At 41.9% G+C, this 24268-nt stretch overlaps 1 protein-coding gene across 2 annotated transcripts in view; it reads right to left on the reverse strand.

Moving 5' to 3' along the window:
* The window catches only part of ankrd44 (ankyrin repeat domain 44), a 266596-nt gene that overhangs the window by 90755 nt on the left and 151573 nt on the right, over positions 1–24268 (reverse strand). For both annotated transcript variants that reach the window (XM_070875908.1, XM_070875907.1), the window contains exons 10-15: positions 18677–18791; positions 15297–15379; positions 14439–14556; positions 13408–13476; positions 12854–12994; positions 12295–12378 (exon numbers count right to left, since the gene is read on the reverse strand). In XM_070875908.1, the coding sequence (XP_070732009.1) occupies positions 12295–12378; positions 12854–12994; positions 13408–13476; positions 14439–14556; positions 15297–15379; positions 18677–18791 (610 nt within the window). The remainder of the gene's footprint in view (positions 1–12294; positions 12379–12853; positions 12995–13407; positions 13477–14438; positions 14557–15296; positions 15380–18676; positions 18792–24268) is intronic.

The following is a 24268-nucleotide window of genomic DNA, read 5'->3' on the forward strand; positions in this document are numbered from 1 at the left end:
CCCCCTTCTCTCCCTCTGCTCCCCGCCTCTCTCCCTCCTCCCCCTCCCCCTCCCCCTCCCCTCGCTGTCAGAAACACAGACACTGACAGACAGAGAATGAGAGACACACACAGACAGACAGAGAGTTAGAGACACTGACAGAGACACACTGGGAAGGGGGGGCATCCCAGCACGCTGTTGGAGGGCTCCCGGTGCTGCAGTCGGTAAGTAGAAAATGTTTTATTTATTGATTTAAAAAAAAAAATTATTTCTTATTAATTTTTTTTGATTGATTTATTGGTTGATTTATTGATGTATTTATCATTTATTATTGATGATGGCTCTTTATTTGTAAAACTGAAGTGTTTAATGTTTGTAAACTTTCCCCCCGCCCCCCCCATTCTCTACGCCTGATTTGTAACCTACGCCTGATTTTCTAAAGTGTAGACAAGGTTTTTTTGAGCGTACAAAAATCTTCACTTACTCCATTCTAAGTTCGTTTGAAGTAAGTTTTCACTGACGAAACTTTGAAAACAGGTGTAAGTAGCCGGACATGCCCCCTTTTGAAAAAAAAATTCTGTTCCAATGTGAAACTGTTCTAACTGACTAGAACTGGAGCAAACTAAATGACGAGAATTCCGATTTCTAAGATACTCCGTTCTACACCAGTTGCTCCTAAAAATCAGGAGCAAATCATGTGGAAACTTGGGGCCTATAAATCAATTAAACAACTTCCTTGTGTTCAGTTCTTATCCATTTCTTCTCCCCCCTACTCCAGAATAAAATTGCAATTTCCAACCAAAAGGGCAGTCAAGTAATATGCTCACACCAGCCACCAGGATATGTGGAAGCATAGTATCCGTTAATTTCGCCCTGATGGTCTTCACCTTCCTTCCTGTGTGGAAAGTTGTGAGCTTATACAGGCATATTATGTGTCCCAATAGTATCAACAATTAAGAACCCATTAGGTGGAGAATCACAACTTGGCAGTACAGCACTTTAATAGTTCAACATTTTGCACCACAAACCACTACAGACAACTCCAATTTCAGAATTTATAAGAAAATGTTCAACAAATCAGTTATTCCAACGGAATGAATGTCATGCATCTGACAATTCGTTGTTCATGCACAAAAAATGACAAGCTGCAAGATGGATAACATTTTACAAACTGCAACATTAACAGTTAATACAAACCTAAGAGCAACAATTTGTACTAATAGGCCCTAATAAACTGTGAAAAGCTAATTTGTTAAAAATGTGGAGTTTCGGAACCACATACTGAATGCAATTGGAAGAGGCAGATTAGACAGGCATATTATGTGGTTTATATTGGCGAAAACAAGCATTAGCAGAGCTTTATTGTACTTTACCCTAACAGCAAGCTGCCAACAATTATTCAGAGCCTTTATGTTGCATGTACCCAAGAAACTCGAAGTGGCGCCTTGAGTTTGGTCTGGTTGTCATCTTACACTGCATTGAGCCAGGAGGAAAAGGCGGAGGAAGGAAAAATTGCCCAAAAACCAATTGGATGGCTTGCTAAAAAAGGGGTCAAGGTGGATTGGTATTTTGCCAGTTCCGCTGCAGCGTATTTAATACCTGCTCAGATTGGAGAATGCTCTGCAGGTTCTTAGTCCGCATTTGATGTGAAGAAGGGTCATTTTGTACCATTGTAATGGTAATGAATGTCAGTGCGGGGAAATTCAACACTTGCACAATTTTGTAATCAATGCTGTCATCATGCATTTTTGTGTAATATACAAATAACCAGGAATGCTCTCTGCACACTATTCTCTCACACATCTTAAGCCCCAACCTCAGTAGTGAATTCTCCATTTCCAACATCAGCCATCCTCTAATTTAAAATGTTATTTGATAACTAGTTATATATTGTGGACTGAAACCCAAGCAGAATTTAGTTTGCAAACTCGAGTCCATAAACGATCTATCCTTGGCCCCCTCTTATTTCATATCTGCCCCTCGGTGACATCATCCGAAAACACAGCGTCAGTTTCCACATGTACACTGACGACACCCAACTCTACCTCACCACCACTTCTCTTGTCTCTAAAGTGTCAAGACTACTTGTCCGATATGCAATACTGGGGAAGAGCAAAAATGTCCTCAATATTGGGAAGACCGAAGCCATTGTCTTTTGGAAGGATTTGTCTTCATGCTGCTGCTGCAGAACGGCGAGTTCATTTTTGAACAAGCATGCATTCCTCAAACATAATTTATATTGTGTTTCTGCATTAAATTATTTTTTTCATTATTCATTTATGTCCAGAATTTAATAAGATATTTTTTTGTGCAACTTCCAAGATTTCTGACTCGAAAATCTGCACTATTGAAAGGATGCTTTTACTATTTTACAGATATTTTAATAAATCTTCTTGCTACTTCTCTTCCCACTACCGCATCGTTACCTCTGGTGTCCCCCAAGGATCTATCCTTGGCCCCCTCCTATTTCACATCGACCTGTTGCCCCTTGGTGATATCATCTGAAAACACAGCATCAGTTTCCACATGTACGCTGATGACACCCAGCTCTACCTCACCACCACTTCTCTCAACCCCTCTGCGGTCTCTAAATTGTTAGACTGCTTGCCTGACATCCAGTTCTGGATGAGCAAATATTTTCCCCAATTAAATATTGGGAAGATCGAAGCCATTGTTTTCGATCCCTGCCATAAACTCCATTCCCTAGCCACTGACTCCATCCCTCTACCCAACATCTGCCTGACACTGAACCACGCTGTTTGCAACCTTGGTGTTATTTTTGACCCTGAAATGAGCTACTGACCACATATCCTCGGCATAACTAAGACCGCCTATTTCCACCTCCGTAACATTGCCTCAGCTCAACCGCTGCTGATACCCTCATCCATGCCTTTGTTACCTCTAGACTTGAGACAACGGGCTCTTGGCTGGGCTCCCAAATTCTAACTTACGTAATATTGTGGTCATCCAAAACTTGACTGTCTGTGTCCTAACTCGCACCAAGTCCCGTTCACCCATCACCCCTGTGCTTGCTGACCTGCATTGCATCCCGGTTCAGCAACGTCTCGATTTTAAAATTCTCATCCTGATTTTCAAACCCAGTTTCAAATGGCCTCACCCCTCCCTATCTCTGTAATCTCCGCCAGTCTCTATCCCCCGCTGAGATATCTGCGCTCCGTTAATTCTGGTTTCTTGAGCATCCCTGATTTTAAATCGCTCAACGATTGGTGGCTGTGCCTTCAGCTGCCTAGGCCCTAAGCTCTGGAATTTCCTCCCGAAACCACTCCGCCTCTCTACCTCACTTTCCTCCTTTAAACGCTCCTTAAAACCTGCCTCTTTGACCAAGCGTTTGGTCACCTGCCCTAATTTCTCCTTATGTGGCTCGGAATCAAATTTTGTTTTTTGACACTCCTATGAAGTGTCTTGGGACATTTTACTACGTTAAAGGCACTATATAAATACAAGTAGTTGTTGTTGTAGTCCTGAGGGAGTATTACATTGCCGTTCATGGGACGTTAAACCAAGGCCCCATTTACCCACTCAGCTGGACGAAAAAAATCCCGTAACACTATTCAAAGATTTGGGGATTTCCCATGGTGTCCTAGCCAACATTTATCTCAACCAACACTACCAAAAACATTCGCCTCTCAACCAACACCACCAAAAACATTTATCTCGTTGACCAAATTGGTTGCCATGCATACCAAGAAAACAACAATTACCACATTTCCAAAGTAATTCACTGGTTGTAAAGCACTTTGTAATATCCCAAGGATGTGCTATCTTACTGCATCAGAGATCTATATTTTAGCTGGAAAGTTTCAGATTAAACTATGTTTCCTGTGTAATTAAGAATTCATATTGAGTTTAGTATCAGACCCCGGCTCTTTTCCATCACAAAAAACAATTTCTAATTCCATAACATTGCCCCTGGTCCAATCTTTGCAATGTTGAAATTGTCATCATATACCTTTGTCACCTCCAGACTCAACTATTCCAATAATCTCCTTGTGGCCTCTCTTCCTCCATCCTCAACACATTCCAACTTATCCAAAAATCTGCTACACACATACTGTTCCACATTAAGTCATCATCTTCCATCACTCTGTACTTATTGACGTACACTGGCTCCCCAACCTCAAGGGCATGAAATTTAAAATCTCACCTGTGTCTTTTAATCTCATCACCTTGTCCTATCCCATGTCTCAAATCTCCTCCAACCCGACATCGCCCCTTCGCCCCCCCACGCCACCACACCCTTTTCCCCATTGGTGGCAGGGCGTCCAGCCATCTAGCTTCTAAACTTCACAATCTTCCTCTTTGAAAACCTTCTCAAAACCCATCCTTCAACCAATACTACTTCACCCTTCCTAAACTTTCCCATCCTGGCTTGCCATATGTTTTCATCTGTGAAGTGCCTTGAGACGCTTTTTCATTAAAGGCACCATATAAATCTGTTAAGAGTTGTTGAAGCTGTAACTAGTAGAATACATAAGGGGGAATCAGTGGATGTGGTGTCGTTGGATTTTCAGAAGGCATTCGACAAGGTGCCACACAAGAGGTTATTAAACAAAATTAGGGCTCATGGGAATGGGGTAATATATTGGCATGGATTGAGGATTGGTTAATGGACAGAAAACAGAGAGAAGGAATAAACGGGTCATTTTCGGGTTGGCAGGCTGCAATTAGTGGGGTGCCGCAAGTATCGGTGCTTGGGTCCCAGATATTCAGAATCTATATCAATGATTTGGATGAGGGGACCAAATGGAACTTAAGGAAAGGTCATTTTGATGGTTTGAGGCGTGAATTGGCTAGAAAAGACTGGCAAATGATACTTAAAGGTTTGACGGTGGATGGGCAAAGGCAAACATTTAAAGATCACATGAATGAATTTCAGTAAAAATAAAACGGGGAAGGTGGCTCAACCGTGGCTAACAAGGGAAATTAAGGATAGTGTTAAATCCAAGGAAGAGGCATATAAATTGGGCAGTAAAAGCAACAAACCTGAGGACTGGGAGAAATTTAGAATTCAGCAGAGGACGACAAAGGATTTAATTAAGAGGGGGAAAATAAGAGTACGAGAAGTAGCTTGCCGGGAACATAACATAAGAACATAAGCACATAAGAATTAGGAACAGGAGTAGGCCATCTAGCCCCTCGAGCCTGCTCCACCATTCAACAAGATTATGGCTGATCTGGCCGTGGACTCAGCTCCACTTACCCGCCCGCTCCCCGTAACCCTTAATTCCCTTATTGGTTAAAAATCTATCCATCTGTGATTTGAATACATTCAATGAGCTAGCCTCAACTGCTTCCTTGGGCATAACAACTGACTGCAAAAGTTTCTATAGATATGTGAAGAGAAAAAGATTAGTGAAAACAAACGTAGGTCCCTTGCAGTCAGATTCAGATGAATTTATAATGGGGAACAAAGAAATGGCAGACCAATTGAACAAATACTTTGGTTCTGTCTTCATGAAGGAAGACACAAATAACCTTCCGGAAATACTTGGGGACCGAGGGTCTATTGAGAAGGAGGAAGTGAAGGACATCCTTATTAGGCGGGAAATTGTGTTAGTGAAATTGATGTAATTGAAGGCCGATAAATTCCCGGGGCATGATAGTCTATATCCCAGAGTTCTTAAGGAAGTGGCCATAGAAATAGTGGATGCATTGGTGATCATTTTCCAACAGTCTATCGACTCTGGATCAGTTCCGATGGGCTGGAGGGTAGCTAACGTAACACCACTTTTTAAAAAGGGAGGGAGAGAGAAAGCGGGTAATTATAGACCGGTTAGCCTGACATCAGTGGTGGGGAAAATGTTTGAATCAATTATTAAAGATGAAATAGCTGCGCATTTGGAAAGCATTGACAGGATCGGTCCAAGTCAGCATGGATTTATGAAGGGGAAATCATGCTTGACAAATCTTCTGGAATTTTTTTGAGGATCTAACTAATAGATTGGACAAGGGAAAACCATTGGATGTGGTGTATTTGGACTTTCAAGAGGCTTTTGACAAGGTCCCACACAAGAGATTGTTGTGTAAAATCAAAGCGCATGGTATTAGGGGTAATGTACTGACGTGGATAGAGAACTGGTTGGCTGACAGGAACCAGAGAGTCGGGATAAGCTGGTCTTTTTCAGAATAGCAGACAGTGACTAGTGGAGTGCCGCAGGGCTCAGTGTTGGGACCCCAGCTCTTTACAATAAACATCAATGATTTTGATGAAGGAATTGAGTGTAATATCTCCAAGTTTGCAGATGAGACTAAACTGAGTGGCGGTGTGAGCTGTGCGGGGGATGCTAAGAGGCTGCAGGGTGATTTGGACAGGTTAGGTGAGTGGGCAAATGCATGGCAGATGCAGTATAATGTGGATAAATGTGAGGTTATCCACTTTGGGGGCAAAAATGCGAAGACAGAATATCTGAATGGCGGCAGATTAGGAAAAGGGGAGGTGCAACGAGACCTGGGTGTCATGGTACATCAGTCATTGAAGGTTGGCAAACAGGTACAGCAGGCGGTGAAGGCGGCAAATGGTATGTTGGCCTTCACAGCTAGGGGATTTGAGTATAGGAGCAGGGAAGTCTTACTGCAGTTGTACAGGGCCTTGGTGAGGACTCACCTGGAATATTGTGTTCAGTTTTGGTCTCCTAATCTGAGGAAGGACTTTCTTGCTATTGAGGGAGTGCAGCGAAGGTTCACCAGACTGATTCCAGGGATGGCTGGACTGACATATGAGGAGAGACTGGATCAACTGGGCCTTTACACATTGGAGTTTAGAAGGATGAGAGGGGATCTCATAAAAACATATAAGATTCTGACGGGACGGGACAGGTTAGATGCGGGTAAAATGCTCCCGATGTTGGGGAAGTCCAGAACCAGGGGACAAGTCTTAGGATAAAGGGTAGCCCATTTAGGCTTGAGATGAGGAGAAACTTCTTCACTCAGAGAGTTGTTAACCTCTGGAATTCCCTGCCGCAGAGAGTTGTTGATGCCAATTCATTGGATATATTCAAGAGGGATTTAGATATGGCCCTTACGGCTAAGGGGATCAAGGGGTATGGAGAGAAAGCAGGAGAAAGGTACCGAGGGAATAATCAGCCATGATCTTATTGAATGGTGGTGCAGGCTCGAATGGCCGAATGGCCTACTCCTGAACCTATTTTCTATGTTTCTATGTAATACATCCAAGTTTGCTGATGATACAAAGTTAGGTGGGAATGTAAGTTGTGAGGAGGATGTAAAGAGGCTTGAAGGGGATACAGACAGCCTAAGTGAATGAGCAAGAACATGGCAAATGGAATATAATGTGGAGAAATGTGAAGTTATCCACTTTGGTTGGAAAAATAGAAAAGCAGAGTATTTTTAAGTGGTGAGAGATTGGGAAATGTTGGTGTTCAGAGGGCCCTGGGGTCCTTGCACACGAATCACTAAAAGTTAACATGCAGGTACAGCAAGCAATTAAGAAAGCAAATGGTATGTTGACCTTTATTACAAGAGGATTTGAGTTTCAGAATAAAGACATCTTATTGCAATTATATAGGGCCATGGTGAGACCGCATCTGAAGTATTGTGTACAGTTTTGGTCTCCTTACCTAAGGAAGGATATATTTGCCATAGAGGGAGTGCAACAACATAAGAACATAAGAATTAGGAACAGGAGTAGGCCATCTAGCCCCTCGAACCTGCTCCGCCATTCAACAAGATCATGGCTGATCTGGCCGTGGACTCAGCTCCACTTACCCGCCCGCTCCCCATAACCTTTAATTCTTTATTGGTTAAAAATCTATCTATCTGTGACTTGAATACATTCAATGAGCTAGCCTCAACTGCTTCCTTGGGCAGAGAATTCCACAGATTCACAACCCTCTGGGAGAAGAAATTCCTTCTCAACTTGGTTTTCAATTGGCTCCCCCGTATTTTGAGGCTGTGCCCCCTAGTTCTAGTCTCCCCGACCAGTGGAAACAACCTCTCTGCCTCTATCTTGTCTATCCCTTTCATTATTTTAAATGTTTCTATAAGATCACCCCTCATCCTTCTGAACTCCAACGAGTAAAGACCCAGTCTACTCAATCTATCATCATAAAGTAACCCCCTCATCTCCGGAATCAGCTAGTGGTAACCCCCTCATCTCCGGAATCAGCCTAGTAAAGTAACAAAGGTTCATCAGACTGATCCCTGGGATGGAAGAATTATACAGCAAAATTCTAAAAGGACAAAGGGTGTTAAAAATACAAGTCTGAAGGCTTTATGTCTTAATGCAAGGAGTATCCGCAATAAGGTGGATGAATTAACTGTGCAAATAGATGTTAACAAATATGATGTGATTGGGATTACGGAGACGTGGCTCCAGGATGATCAGGGCTGGGAACTCAACATCCAGGAGTATTCAACATTCAGGAAAGATAGAATAAAAGGAAAAGGAGGTGGGGTAGCACTGCTGGTTAAGGAGGAAATTAAGGCAATAGTTCGGAAGGACATTAGCTTGGATGATGTGGAATCTATATGGGTAGAGCTGCAGAACACCAAAGGGCAAAAAACGTTAGTGGGAGTTGTGTACAGACCTCCAAACAGTAGTAGTGATGTTGGGGAGGGCATCAAACATGAAATTAGGGGTGCATGCAATAAAGGTGCAGCAGTTATAATGGGTGACTTTAATATACACATAGATTGGGTTAATCAAACTGGAAGCAATACGGTGGAGGAGGATTTCCTGGAGTGCATAAGGGATGGTTCTTTTAGACCAATATGTCGAGGAACCAACTAGGGGGGAGGCCATCTTAGACTGGGTGTTGTGTAATGAGAGAGGATTAATTAGCAATCTCGTTGTGCGAGGCCCCTTGGGGAAGAGTGACCATAATATGGTGGAATTCTGCATTAGGATGGAGAATGAAACAGTTAATTCAGAGACCATGGTCCAGAACTTAAAGAAGGGTAACTTTGAAGGTATGAGGCGTGAATTGGCTAGGATAGATTGGCGAATGATACTCAAGGGGTTGACTGTGGATGGGCAATGGCAGACATTTAGAGACCGCATGGATGAACTACAACAATTGTACATTCCTGTCTGTCGTAAAAATAAAAAAGGGAAGGTGGCTCAACCGTGGCTATCAAGGGAAATCAGGGATAGTATTAAAGCCAAGGAAGTGGCATACAAATTGGTCAGAAATAGCAGCGAACCCGGGGACTGGGAGAAATTTAGAACTCAGCAGAGGAGGACAAAGGGTTTGATTAGGGCAGGGAAAATGGAGTACGAGAAGAAGCTTGCAGGGAACATTAAGACGGATTGCAAAAGTTTCTATAGATATGTAAAGAGAAAAAGGTTAGTAAAGACAAACATAGGTCCCCTGCAGTCAGAATCAGGGGAAGTCATAACGGGGAACAAAGAAATGGCAGACCAATTGAACAAGTACTTTGGTTCGGTATTCACTAAGGAGGACACAAACAACCTTCTGGATATAAAAGGGGTCGGAGGGTCTAGTAAGGAGGAGGAACTGAGGGAAATCCTTATTAGTCGGGAAATTGTGTTGGGGAAATTGATGGGATTGAAGGCCGATAAATCCCCAAGGCCTGATGGACTGCATCCCAGAGTACTTAAGGAGGTGGCCTTGGAAATAGTGGATGCATTGACAGTCATTTTCCAACATTCCATTGACTCTGGATCAGTTCCTATGGAGTGGAGGGTAGCCAATGTAACCCCACTTTTTAAAAAAAGGAGGGAGAGAGATAACAGGGAATTATAGACCGGTCAGCCTGACATCGGTAGTGGGTAAAATGATGGAATCAATTATTAAGGATGTCATAGCAGTGCATTTGGAAAGAGGTGACATGATAGGTCCAAGTCAGCATGGATTTGTGAAAGGGAAATCATGCTTGACAAATCTTCTAGAATTTTTTGAGGATGTTTCCAGTAGAGTGGACAAGGGAGAACCAGTTGATGTGGTATATTTGGACTTTCAGAAGGCTTCCGACAAGGTCCCACACAAGAGATTAATGTGCAAAGTTAAAGCACATGGGATTGGGGGTAGTGTGCTGACATGGATTGAGAACTGGTTGTCAGACAGGAAGCAAAGAGTAGGAGTAAATGGGTACTTTTCAGAATGGCAGGCAGTGACTAGTGGGGTACCGCAAGGTTCTGTGCTGGGGCCCCAGCTGTTTACACTGTACATTAATGATTTAGACGAGGGGATTAAATGTAGTATCTCCAAATTTGCGGATGACACTAAGTTGGGTGGCAGTGTGAGCTGCGAGGATGATGCTATGAGGCTGCAGAGCGACTTGGATAGGTTAGGTGAGTGGGCAAATGCATGGCAGATGAAGTATAATGTGGATAAATGTGAGGTTATCCACTTTGGTGGTAAAAACAGAGAGACAGACTATTATCTGAATGGTGACAGATTAGGAAAAGGGGAGGTGCAAAGAGACCTGGGTGTCATGGTACATCAGTCATTGAAGGTTGGCATGCAGGTACAGCAGGCGGTTAAGAAAGCAAATGGCATGTTGGCCTTCATAGCGAGGGGATTTGAGTACAGGGGCAGGGAGGTGTTGCTACAGTTGTACAGGGCCTTGGTGAGGCCACACCTGGAGTATTGTGTACAGTTTTGGTCTCCTAACCTGAGGAAGGACATTCTTGCTATTGAGGGAGTGCAACGAAGGTTCACCAGACTGATTCCCTGGATGGCGGGACTGACCTATCAAGAAAGACTGGATCAACTGGGCTTGTATTCACTGGAGTTCAGAAGAATGAGAGGGGATCTCATAGAAATGTTTAAAATTCTGACGGGGTTAGACAGGTTAGATGCAGGAAGAATGTTCCCAATGTTGGGGAAGTCCAGAACCAGGGGACACAGTCAAGGATAAGGGATAAGCCATTTAGGACCGAGATGAGGAGGAATTTCTTCACCCAGAGAGTGGTGAACCTGTGGAATTCTCTACCACAGAAAGTTGTTGAGGCCAATTCACTAAATATATTCAAAAAGGAGTTAGATGAAGTCCTTACTACTAGGGGGATCAAGGGTTATGGCAAGAAAGCAGGAATGGGGTACTGAAGTTGCATGTTCAGCCATGAACTCATTGAATGGCGGTGCAGGCTAGAAGGGCCGAATGGCCTACTCCTGCACCTATTTTCTATGTTTCTATGTCCTATGAGGAGAGATTGAGCAGACGAGGCCTATATTCACTCGAGTTTAGAAGAATGAGAGGTGCTCTCATTGGAACATACAAAATTGTTACAGGGCTAGACAGGGTTAGGATTGTGTAAAGATAAATCTGTAAAGAGGCAATTTAAGATAAAAATGGGCCAAAATTGCCCCTCCGCTGAGTTTGGGGCAGTCAATTCGAATTAACTGATATTTCAGCGCCAGCGTGGGAAGCGCCATCACCTCTGCAGAATTCAGCTCTGAATTTTAAAAATGTTGTTTGCAGTAATGGGGTGTTTGTGGGGAGCGACGCTCAGTGCCGTGCTCAGCACATCAGCGCCTCACTGACTTCTCACAACGTCCCTCCCCTTCTTTTAAATGGGAGGACCACTGCAAACTCTGCAGCCTCTTTAGTAGCGCCCACTGGACCACCAGGGAGGGTGTCGGCCGGGCCAGCAGCCTGGCACCCAAGTGGGGTGGGGCCAGTGTGCATGTTGCTGACCCGGCCACACTAGTGGCCGACAGAAAAAAGATGGCGGCCGCCATGCTACCACCTCCCCTTTAAGGGTAGCCTGGGCGTCCAAGCCACCACAGCTTCTCGCCTCTAGAAGCTGTCGGTGGCATCGCTGCAAGCCGACCTCACGGCCCACGGGGCAATTTCCCCCGAGGAGTGCAAAGAGGTCGTCGCGGGGCGATAACAGGTCAGCACACACGACGATGACATCATCGCCGTGCGTGTGTGGTGCCGGTGCGCTAATTTCAGCGCAAACCACTTTTCGTCAACAGAGCCCGGAGGGCAATTTCAGAGGGGGCAGGCGTTCTGGCTTTGTGCCTGTGGAAAAACCCTTCAGCGCCCTCCTGGAGCTGCTAACGGGCCTTTCTGAGAGGGGCAATTTCGGCCCCTAACTTTCTTATAAACTTGCTTAATTTAGCAGTGCAACCATTTCAGACAAAGGTGACCAACTGGCAGAATGCATTATCATAACACAGAACACTCCAAAAGTAACAAGAAAATTCTTCAGTGTTTAAGTTTGAAGCAAACGATTTTAGTACAGATTTGCAGCAAATCACACTCCAAAATTAATAAAATCAGAGTTGAAGCCCAAAGAAGCAGCAACAAGCACCACCACAGAAGTGTTAGTTCAACCATTATGTCTGGAAATTTTCAACTTACAACGAGGCCTCTTTCTCTTTCGTCTCATTTGTGTTATCAATTTCTTCGACATTTTCATCTGAATTTCCCAAGATATTTTTTTTCCTTGGTGAAAGAATCAAAACATTCAGGAGGTTTAGGGTGTTTAATTTAATTAGCTATAATTTCAAAATAAAGCTATTGTTAACCTATTCTTTCGATCATTAGAAAAACATTTGCGAGGATTGCCAAGATGTTTATAAATTGCAGTTCCTTCCCCTTCTCCAATAATTATTTGTGTTCACAAACCAATTGTATAATCATCACAAAATATCCAAAGTCCAATGTGATCTATTTAAATTCCAAGTAGTTTTGTGGTTTTAAAGTATTTGAAGCTGTTCGTATTACAAGGGCTTTTCTAGCCCCTATGAACTGTGAAAAATACAAACAGTAGACTTACTTCAAAGTGAATTCATGACCAATGTGTGTTAAGTAAGCACTGAAGACATAGTTGGTCAAAGTATTACAGCACAGGAGTCATTAACTGCAGGACGGTGTTGCAGCTCATAACTCCAGACCACATATAAACAGCTGCCCTTACTTTCTGTCCATATCAGATGCTGCAGCATAGTGCAAAGCAGTGCAACCTCGTTCATCTGTTTCATTAATATTGGCCCCCGTTGACACCAATGTCATGATAGACTGGTAATTACAATTCGCAGCTGCATAGTGTAATGGAGTCCTACAAAACAACATTACATAGGAATAGATTTTTAAAAATATTTTCAATCACATCCAAACCCTAAAAAAATTTGTTTCTTACATACTGCGATTTATTTTGAGTGGACCAGATAATTGTTCAAGGAGTTTTGGAAAGAAAATCAAACACTTCAATTCCAACATCCAGACTTAACTATCATTTAACTCCTGCCAACAAGTTATCAATGCACATTTATGTGTTATACTCTTAATTTTAAATTCAATTCTTCAAATCATCTTTATACAAAACTACTAAACTGATGAGAAAATATGTACAAGTTTAAATTAATGCTGCAAGATACACATGTGCTAGCTGTTGTGTTCAGCACAACCACAATTTAACATCAACCACATGTTGATTGGATTTATTATGAAAGTTGAGAGCAGGCCACACACCTCCCACACTTGTCCTTGTTATTGAAATCCGCTCCACTACTCAGTAGCAGTTTTATACAATCAACATTGCTGTGTGATGAAACATATGGTATGTTAGAGTGGAAGAATGCACGACCAATCCAATTACAAGTATGTCATGTCAATGAGGTCAAATACAAACTAAATTACAAAATAAACAGTAAGATTACAAGTGCAAAACATTACACCGAACAACAACAACTTGTATTTATAAAGCGCCTTTAGCATAGCAAAACATCCCAAGGTGCTTCACAGGAGTATTACAAGGCAAACAATTTGACACCAAGCCACACAAATGGAAATTAGGGCAGATGACCAAAAGAGGTAGATTTTAAGGAGCATCTTAAAGGAGGAAAGAGAGGTAGAGCAGCAGAGAGGTTTAGGGAGGGAATCCCAGAGTATAGGGCCTAGGCAATAGAAAGCACAACCACCCATGGTTGAGCGATTATAATCAGGGATGCTGAAGAGGGCAAAATTAGAGGAGCGCAGATATCTTGGGCGGTTGTGGGGCTGGAGGAGATAGGGAAGGGGCGGCCATTGAGGAATTTGAAAAAAAGGATGAGAATTTTGAAATCGAGGCGTTGCTTAACTGGGAGCCAATGTAGATCAGCTAGCACAGGGGTGATGGGTGAAAGGGACTTGGTGCGAGTTAGGACATAGGCAGCCGAGTTTTGGATGAAAGTTTATGTAAGGTAGAATGTGGGAGGCCAGCCAGGAGTGCGTTGTAGATGTGAAATAGGAGGGGGCCCAGGATAGATCCTTGGGGGACACCAAAGCTAACGATGCAGTAGCGGGAAGAGAAGTAGCAAGAAGCTTTACTAAAATATATCTGAAATAATTAAAGCATTCTTTCAATAGTGCAGGTTTTCAAGTCAGTAATCTTGGAAGTTGCATAAAAAGATACATATTAAATTAAATTCAGGACTTATATGAATAATGAAAAAAATAATTTAATGCAGAAAAGCAATATAAATTATAATTGAGAAATGAATGTTTGTTCAAAATGAACTCACCCTCCTGCAGCAGCAGCATGAAGACAAGTCCTTCCAAAATTATCAGGGGTGTCTATCTCAAAGCCTGCAGACAGCACGTGCTCTTTACTAAATGATGACACTATGCTATATTTTTGTCCTAGTAGACCACAAGAAATATTGCAAAAGCAGAAATCAATTATAGTATAGGAAAAAGTTTCACAAACTGCCCAAAGCAAGTGATTTCCTTAGAAACTGATCAAAAGGCTACTAAACCTTAAAAGAACATGTCACTACAAGAAACAGAATTAAATTCAAAATAATAGGCAATTTTGGATACATATGATTACATCCGATTAGGTTTTACTCAATTCCTGCTACATGTTGCATGTACTGAGAATACCAACACTTTTTAAAGCAAGAATTCATAATCAGTTTTTCTGGCTGAGAAAACAAGGGGCCGAAAATCTTGTCATACTAAATTTTGGGCTATATTTTCTGCCCGGTGACTACAAGTAGGCGGAAAAGCAGCTTTTGAAATGTATGCAGGATTAGCATAATAGTTATTAGTGTGTTTCAGACAGTAAAGGAGTTAAATTAACAGGATTATTCTTTAAACACAAAGCTGCTTTTTAAGAATTATGTGGAAACTGGCAATTACCAACAATCAGTATTCAACAGTCCCAACCTGTGCCAAGTTAAACAAATTAGCCCATTGATTTCTAAAACCTGACAGGATGCTGCAACTACACAGCCACTGTTGTTCAGAATTTCAATCATAATGAGACAAATATTAGAGAACAGAAGAGCACAGGAAGTCATTCAGTAATAAGCCAAGTGACCAAAACTACAGCTGTTCATGGAATTGAAATGATTCAATATTGTTTTTAATATACTTGCCTGATGACAATAACTTCCTGCAGCAGTCTGCATGTGCGTTTAAAGCTGCCAAATGCAAGGGAAACATACCATGGATGCCACACCTAAGAAAGAAACATCACAATTATACCATATAACATAACAAGTTTTCATATAAAAAATGTTATATTTCTAGACAAATAAATCTATGTTAAATATCCAGAGAGATTCATATAATTGGGCATATAAAGTATTCTAAAACAGCAAGAAGTTAAGTGCTCAAAACCAGTGTGAACAATAATAAAAAAATGTATTTATTCGTTCATGAGATGTCGGCATTGTTGGCAAGATCAGCATTTATTGCCCATTCCTAATTGCTCTGGAGAAGATGGTGGTGAGCCGCCGCCTTGAACCGCTGCAGTCTTTTTGAAAGTACTCCCACACTACTGTTAGGGAGGGAGTTCCAGGATTTTGACCCAGCAACGATGAAGGAACAGCTATATATTTCCAAGTCAGAATGGTGTGTGTCTTGTTGGTGAATTTGGAGGTGATGGTGTTCCCATGCGCCTGCTGCCCTTGTCCTTCTAGGTGGTAGAGGTCGGGGTTTGGGAGGTGTTTTCAAAGAAGCCTTAGTGAGTTGTTGCAGTACAAGCTTGTAGAAGATACAACTCTTTTGTTACAAACCAAAAAATAAACGTTAAATCAAGTGCCCCCTTATTAAAGGGGGGGGGAACACTCCAAACAGTTTACAAGTGCCTTTTTGTTTTTGTGGGGTTTTTTTGGCACTAAAACCACAAATATATACAAGTGCCCCCGATAAAAGGGGAGGGGGACACTAAAAACCGGCAATAAAACAAATTAAACTTTAAAACATATAAAATCAAATTAAAATTTGGTTGCCTGGAGTGATGATGCACTCCAGTCCCTCTAGCGCCTACCTCTCACGGAAGGCAGGGAGCGTACCGGTGGACATAAAGACAACACCTGTGCCAATGCAGCACCCCCTCAACTACACTGGGAGCATCAGCCTAGATTTTGTGCTTAAGTCTTTGGACTGGGACTTGAACCCACAAGCTTCTGACTGAAAGGTGAGAGTGCTGGCCACTGTGCCATATCTGACACCTATATCAAGTCCAATCCCAATTACCAGCTCTAGGTCCGTAACCCTGCAGGTTATGGCAAAACTGATTTTTCCCTTTATAATCCAGAGGTCAATTGTAATTGTCCCTACTTCTAGACTGAGATTAGATAATTTAGCAAAGGCTGGGATTGAACCAGGGACCTTTCTGGTCTGTATAGCCTACCACAACTCTGGACAGTTCCTTTCTTCACTGAGCCATTGAGGAACTACACTGATGCCACAGTGCACAGGTGGTGGAGGGAGTGAATGTTTATGGTGGTGGATGGGATGCCAATCAAGCGGGCTGCTTTGTCCTGGATGGTGTCGAGCTTCTTGAGTGTTGTTGGAGCTGCACTCATCTAGGTAAGTGGAGATTATTCCATCACACTCCTCACTCATGCCTTGTAGATGGTGGAAAAGTTTTGGGGCGTCAGGAGGCGAGACACTCGCCATAGCCTCTGACTGGCAGTTGTATCCAAAGTATTTATGTGGCTGGTCCAGCCAGATTATATGCTGTTTGGGACAAATTAGATGAGGTCTCTTGATATGTTCTAGTGAATACAGTTATACATCAGTCACATAAGCATTACAACACTAAACACACACCAATGCACAAGACAGATTTTTTTAAGTTGGATTATATTAAATCAACTTCAATTCCTATTTATAGCATATTGCAATACATCCAGTTTTCTTTAAAAGGCGGAATTTGTCAAAGAAACATCAATATAATAGAACAGTTTCTTAAATAATTTGGTGACATTTTAACATACTCCACTAATTATATCAAACATTTACTTAAAATGTAAGGAAAATGTTGACTTGTCAAAAATATCCCACAATGTTTTAGATCAAATACTACCAAATTCAACATCGACAATACAGCAATTGTTTTAATAAAAAAACATAAGTTTATATCTGTCATTCCTCATGTAAACACCTTACTCTTCACAATATTTTCAGAATACCTATAAAGGGTAAGACAACAAAAACATCTCACATAAAAGGCATGTAAAAACAGATTGAAATGAAACTTAGTTATTTTCTATTCGGAACAGAATGGGAATCTAAGCACAAGTTTATTCAATATAATCTACAAAAACACTAGCCCAAGTGGAAATGGCAAGATAATTTTACTATTAAATCTTAAAATGAATACTAGGTCTGCAATACTGTCACTCATCACAATCAGTCTCTGATGTTGCATGGATTTATATTTCCCATATTCATTCACAGTAGAAGCCATAGAAATATATTACTGTCTTTCAGTCTTACTGAAATCACACAAATGGGGCTCACTTCATGGATGGTAACATTATTAAAGGTGCATTTGGGAGAGCTAAAGAAAATGGTTCAAATCTTCAATTTAATGCATCGAGGCCAGCAAACTGCTGGTGATTTTTTCAGTTTAATTAGTCAGTTTTTCCAACCAATGGCAATTATTTTACAAATGATGTTTGCAATACAATATGAACAGCATCTCTGCATTCAGTCCTCAGTTTGTCATCAGTCTCGCATTGATTTCCAAATGTTAGGCCTCTTCACCAGAAAGGAGGAGGAGAAAAAGGACAATTACTAGCACCAGAAAACCGGCTGGCTATGGGTGGAGCCCACACATTAACATTTCAAAAGAGATACTGCCCCACCACAAAGACACCTTTGACCTAATTAGTTTCAGTACAGGCAGTGGCACTGATAATAAAGGCCAGCTAGCTTTCATTGGAAGTGGCAAGTATTGTGCATTGGCCACCCATCAAAGAAGCAATACAGGTTTCTTTTAAGATACAGCTAACGGACAGCAATTTTTAAAATCATATTTATTCTAGCTAAAGTAAAATTGAAATCTCCCTATCTTGCCACATATGCTTCAACAAAAATATTTTGCACTTAGTTTAAAAAAATCTATAAAGATCCTAGAAACCGGAATAGCAAACAAAGGATTGGCTGAAGGGAAAAAATTAAATCGAACCATTCCATGGAAAAGATCATGTGAGCCTCCTTAAGCAACAAACTAATGTGGGACCACTGAAGTGAACTTGCTTTTTGTGGAGAGAACAATCAGGCAGAATTAAACAATTTTAGCATTTGAAGTTCTATAATTTGAACAAATGTGGATTATTTGGAGTTGCTATGAGGAGAAAAAAAAGCAGTGGCGCTCTTTGCAGTTTGATACTGCAGCAAATCTACATGTTAAGTTAACTAACAAGTGGAAAAATAAACACTTCTTGGTGGTATTAAAATGTTAAAAGCAGTTTAAAGTGGCATGCAATCAGAGTCATTCAGAACTTCTTTGGAAACTTACTTTGTCGTTTCAGCTCCACTGGTTATCAAGGTATTGATCAGAAGTTCATGTCCATATCTGGCAGCCACGTGCAATGGCGTATTGCCATCTTTATCAACACAGTCTATCTCACCACCTTCAAGAGAAAATTATAAGTTTTTTTAAAAAAGTTTAATTTGCAGATTATACAGATAACCTACACCAAATATTTGGTGCTGTATCTTTAAACAGGTTATACAAGTGTGAAAGTCTTCCACTTCCCGAAGATCACCTGCCGACATTCCCCCACCACCTCATCTACAGCATGGCCATCAAAGCTCTATTTTCCAAATTTAAACCTCTCACGCTCTATCTTACTTAAAGTCCAACCCATTTAGAACTCTCATCCTATTCTGTATCAAGTCCTGCACCCCTGGTTATGCCAACCTCCATTGACTTCCTTTCCTCCAGTGTGTTAATACAAAAATCTTTGTCTTCATTTTCAAATTCCTCTACGGCCACCCTCCTTTCTACCTCAGTAATCTTCTCCCAACTCTTACATCACAGCATCCACCTCCATTCTTCCAATTCTGGTCTATTATGCATCCCACGCCTTCCTCGCCATTGGTATTGAAGCCTTCAGCCAACATACCCTGCAATCAGGAATTTCTTTTCAAACCACGCTGTCTTGCTAACTTTCCCCTTATCTTCAAAAGTATCCTTATGATTTTGCCTTTCCCCATCAAACCCATCTTCTCTCCATCCTCCTGCTAGCGTCTCTTAATTCCACCACCTCCCCCCGTCCCCCAGAATTTTTGCACATTTCTTACGACCATGCACATGCCTTAAATAATTTGGACAGGTGATTTGCTTCCAGGCCACACACTCGTCATTCTTAAGTTGTTTTGGGCTACAAAGTGTACGCCGAAGTGGTCCTCCAATATTCAACCTCCCTCTTTGTTTGCAAAGAAGCATTTGGCCTACATTCACCATCTCCCATGATGGTATAGGTGAGTCACTAAACAACCCAAATGTTACTTCATGCTCCAGCCATAACTCCTAATTTGAACACAAAATTATTTGTGGGCCCTGAATTTGTGGTCAGCGGCAAAGCAATGGCGATCGCCGCAGACCATGAAGAAATCTGCCCAAAACTTTAGGTTTGTCGACATTAAATTGATTGTCGCACTGTCATTACGGTATCCCCAGCGTGGTGTATCAAGCTGTCTAAGCAGCCAATCACATTGAAGAATTTTTACAAAAAGCAAACCAGAAAATTAAGAGCACTGATTCAATACACTTTTTAATAATTTACAGAAAGCAAAATAAAGGTTGGGACATACACATGCAGTTAAGGTAGAGGCTGAAAGACCAAAAACTTCAACAACAAAAATTTTTTAAATTATTTTTAAAATCGTCATTTTCTATCGTAATGGAGAAATTTCACATTTCACAAATCTAAAATTATTTTTTCAAGGCCAAAAAGGTCGTTCAACAGTTAACACGCCTTTAAAACCCCAGTTACACCTATTCCTACAAGGCCCCATTGGGCGGGCCACATCATCCGCATGCCCCATGAGACTCCCAAAGCAAGCGCTCTACTCGGAACTCCTACACAGCAAGCGAGCCCCAGGTGGGCAGAGGAAACGTTTCAAGGACACCCTCAAAGCCTCCTTGATAAAGTGCAATATCCCCACCGGCACCTGGGAATCCCTGGCCCAAGACTGCCCTAACTGGAGGAAGAGCATCTGGAAGGGCACTGAGCACCTCGAGTCTCGTCGCCGAGAGAATGCAGAAACCAAACGCAGACAGCGGAAGAAGCGTGCGGCAAACCAGACTCTCTATCCACCCTTTACTTCAACCATTGTCTGTCCCACCTGTGACAGAGACTATAATTCCCATATTGAACTGTACAGTCACCTGAGAACTCACTTTTAAAGTGGAAGCAAGTCTTCCTCGATTTCGAGGGCCTGCCTATGATGATGATGAATTTTTAATGGGGGGGGGGGATTCTACAGCGCAGCTGGTGGAAGAGCAGTGAATGACTGACCACAACTTCAGGATTTCTGCGTTTAACTGCACATGCGTTAAATCCTGAATTTACAATCAGTTTCAGAATGGTTATGACAGTGAACGCTAACAGTTTGCCATCATTATCACGGCAAAATCCAGGTCATTGCTATTCCTTAGCATATCACGAACAGGAACTACAGTTGAGATCATGTCAATGCACTTAATTTATGACCTACCTCAGCACTAAAATGAAAGCAGTCAGTAAAATCTATTTGATGAACAATTTTATGCAAATACATTCTGAGCTCGGCATTCATTTATATACACTTAATGCTAAAGGAAGAGAGAAGGAATAACAGTCAAATTGCATGGCACCCACAAGTTTTCTTGATGTCCCCCTTATCCAAAGAGTACCTTAAAAGTACCAATCATTCCCACATTTTGAATTTTCCTCTAAAATTCTGACATAGATCTGTGTTTATCAAATATCAATTTACACAATTTTTGATAATTATGGACCTTGTATTCAGAAATCTACCTACAAATGGTACTCTACATAATAAAAAAATATATTTAATGGAAATTTTGAAACAGAATACTGTATGTAAAATGCTCCACTCTAACAGGAGGCAGCTCAAAAAGGAAGATCAGTTCAGTTACAACTTCCGGCACAATCATTTACCTGCCATTACTTTGTTGGACGGTGGATAAATGTCAGTTTACTGAACAGTTCCTTTACATTACACTTTGTTCCATCATTGGATAAAACATGAACGAACTCTTAGTTTTGCATCTAGCTGTCATAATGACTTTTTACTTGATAAATTGCATTATCTTTTGCAATTCACACTACTTTGGAAGGAGGTCGAGGAACAGAGTCATAGTTGCCCAAAGATGATGTTGCCTGCCCAGCTATATACAAAAGTTGATTGGTAAACTGGGCATTTACATAGAGAAACCACATAATTTGCATTTTGTCAGAAATTTTGCTATGATTTGTTAAACAAAAGCAGCAGCATGCTTGCCACATAATGTCACACTGAACTAGAATTTGCCTAAAATCATTTGGCTCCTTGGAAGTTGTCTTAAAAAACAAAGAGTATTTCTTTACAATATGATGGGAAAAACAAACATATTTTAGTAAAAATGCTTGGAGTTTGAACTCTCTAAGCAATCTCTTTGGAATGGATACAGAAAATAACCACAAGACACTCAACTGAAGCCACAACATGGTCATACTTGTGAAACGGTGGAGAAATATCAAGTAGCACTAGACCATGTCTTTTCCCTGTGGCTGAGGAGCTCCTCCCACAGTCACAGTGCGGATTTTGTCCCCTACGGGGCATAACGGACATGATTTTTACAGCGCAACAGCTGCAGGAAAAATTCAGGGAATAACACCCCCAGCCCTTATACATGGCCTTCTTCAACCTTACAAAGACCTTTGACACGGTCAACCGCGAGGGTCTATGGAGCGTCCTCCTCCGTTTCGGATGCCCCCCAACGTTCGTCACCATCCACCGCCTGCTCCACGACGACATGCAGGCCGTGATCCATTACCGACGCATCCATTGCAGATCCAATCCCTGTCCGGTCCGGGGTCAAACAGGACTGCGTCATCGGCCCAACCCTCTTCTCAATCTTCCTCGCTGCCATGCTCCACCTCAGTCAACAAGCTCCCCGCTGGAGTGGAACTAAACTACAGAACCAGTGGGAACCTGTTCAACCTTCGTCGTCTCCAGGCCAGGTTCAAGACTACCCCAACCTCTGTCGTCAAGTGACAGTACGCGGATGACGCCTGCGTCTGCACACATACAGAGGGTGAACTCCAAGTCAACGAGGCGTACGAAAGCATGGGCCTTACGCTAAACATGCAAGACAAAGATCCTCCACCAGCCTATCCACGCCGCTCAGCACTGCCCCCGAGTCATCAAGATCCACAGCGCAGCCCTGGACAACGTGGACTATTGTCCATACCTCAGGAGCTTCTTATCAACAAGAGCAGACATTGACGACGAGATTCAACACCACCTCCAGTGTGCCAGTGCAGCCTTTGGCCGCCTGAGAGAGAGAGTGTTTGAAGAACAGGCCCTCAAATCTGCCACCAAGCTCATGGTCTACAGGGCTGTAGTAATACCCGCCCTCCTGTATGGCTCAGAGACATGGATCATGTACAGTAGACACCTCAAGTCGCTGGAGAAGTACCACCAACAATGTCTCTGCAAGATCCTACAAATCCCCTGGGAGGACAGACGGACCAATGTTAGCGTCCTCGACCAGGCCAACATCCCCAGCATTGAAGCACTGACCACACTTGATCAGCTCCTTTGGGCAGGCCACATTGTTCGCATGTCAGACACGAGACTCCCAATGCAAGCGCTCTACTCGGAACTCCTTCATGGCAAATGAGCCAAAGGTGGGCAGAGGAAATGTTATAAGGACACACCCTCAAAGCCTCCCTGATAAAGTGCAACATCCCCAATGACACCTGGGAGTCCCTGGCCAAAGACCGCCCTATGTGGAGGAAGTGCATCCAGGAGGGTGCTGAGCACCTCGAGTCTCATCGCCGAGAGCGTGCAGAAATCAAGCGCAGGCTGCGGAAAGAGCGTGCGGCAAACTTGTCCCACCCACCCCTTCCCTCAACGACTATCTGTCCCACCTGTGACAGGGACTGTGGTTCTCGTATTGGACTGTACAGCCATCTAATTTTTTTTTTTTTTAAAAAGAGTGGAAGCAAGTCTTCCTCAATTCCAAGGGACTGCCTATGATGATGATGATAATCTGAAACATTAAACTTTATAAATCAATGTTTGATAATTGAAAAAGAAAATGGTTTTGACAGCCTGATGAGGCATAATATTTCGAGTGGATAATACTATCTTCCTAAATCTGAAGAACTCCAAATGTTCATGTCAACCAGGTACATATTTTTCCAATATAAAAACTATTTGAAAGTAAAAATTGTCACGTGCTGAGGTTGCTGGATCCTTTCCTCATTCAAAAAGATTTGTAATCTCAACTGATTAGATATGTCCATTTCCAAAAATTGTAGCTACTCATTTTCAAGTACACCTTTTACTTGATAAATTAAGAGTGGGGAGGGTTATCAGGAAATAATTCCAGTTTAAAGTACTCTCCAACCCGTCGTAAAAATGTTTTAAATGTCTTCAAAGGGTGGTGGGGACGGGGATGAGTATATTTATACTAGAAGCACATCGGTTTTTTTATCCAGAGAAGTAACAGAGATCAGAACTGCTTGCAGTTCTCTTGTGCAACAAATATTTAGCATGGAACAAAATGATGACTATTTTACATACAAATACAAACAAAACCTCCCTTACACATTATCTAAAAGGAAAACTTATGGGGTACAAACATTAATTTCAAACCAATGAGTAGTTAAGATAAAATATTTCAAAGCACATTATAGTATCAATATATTTTTCTTGCATCAAGAAGTCTGTCATATAACCAACACCAGAGCATTTTCTGAATAAAGGATTGTGCCAAATTATAATTCAAAGATCTATTACATTACATGTTATTCAACATTTATTTCTGGAAAAATATCCAATTTACTGAACATATGGCAAATGTGTGTGTGTCATGGGCCATCAGTGC

The sequence above is a fragment of the Pristiophorus japonicus genome, chromosome 3 (genome assembly GCF_044704955.1).
Source record: "Pristiophorus japonicus isolate sPriJap1 chromosome 3, sPriJap1.hap1, whole genome shotgun sequence".
NCBI lineage: Eukaryota > Metazoa > Chordata > Chondrichthyes > Pristiophoridae > Pristiophorus > Pristiophorus japonicus.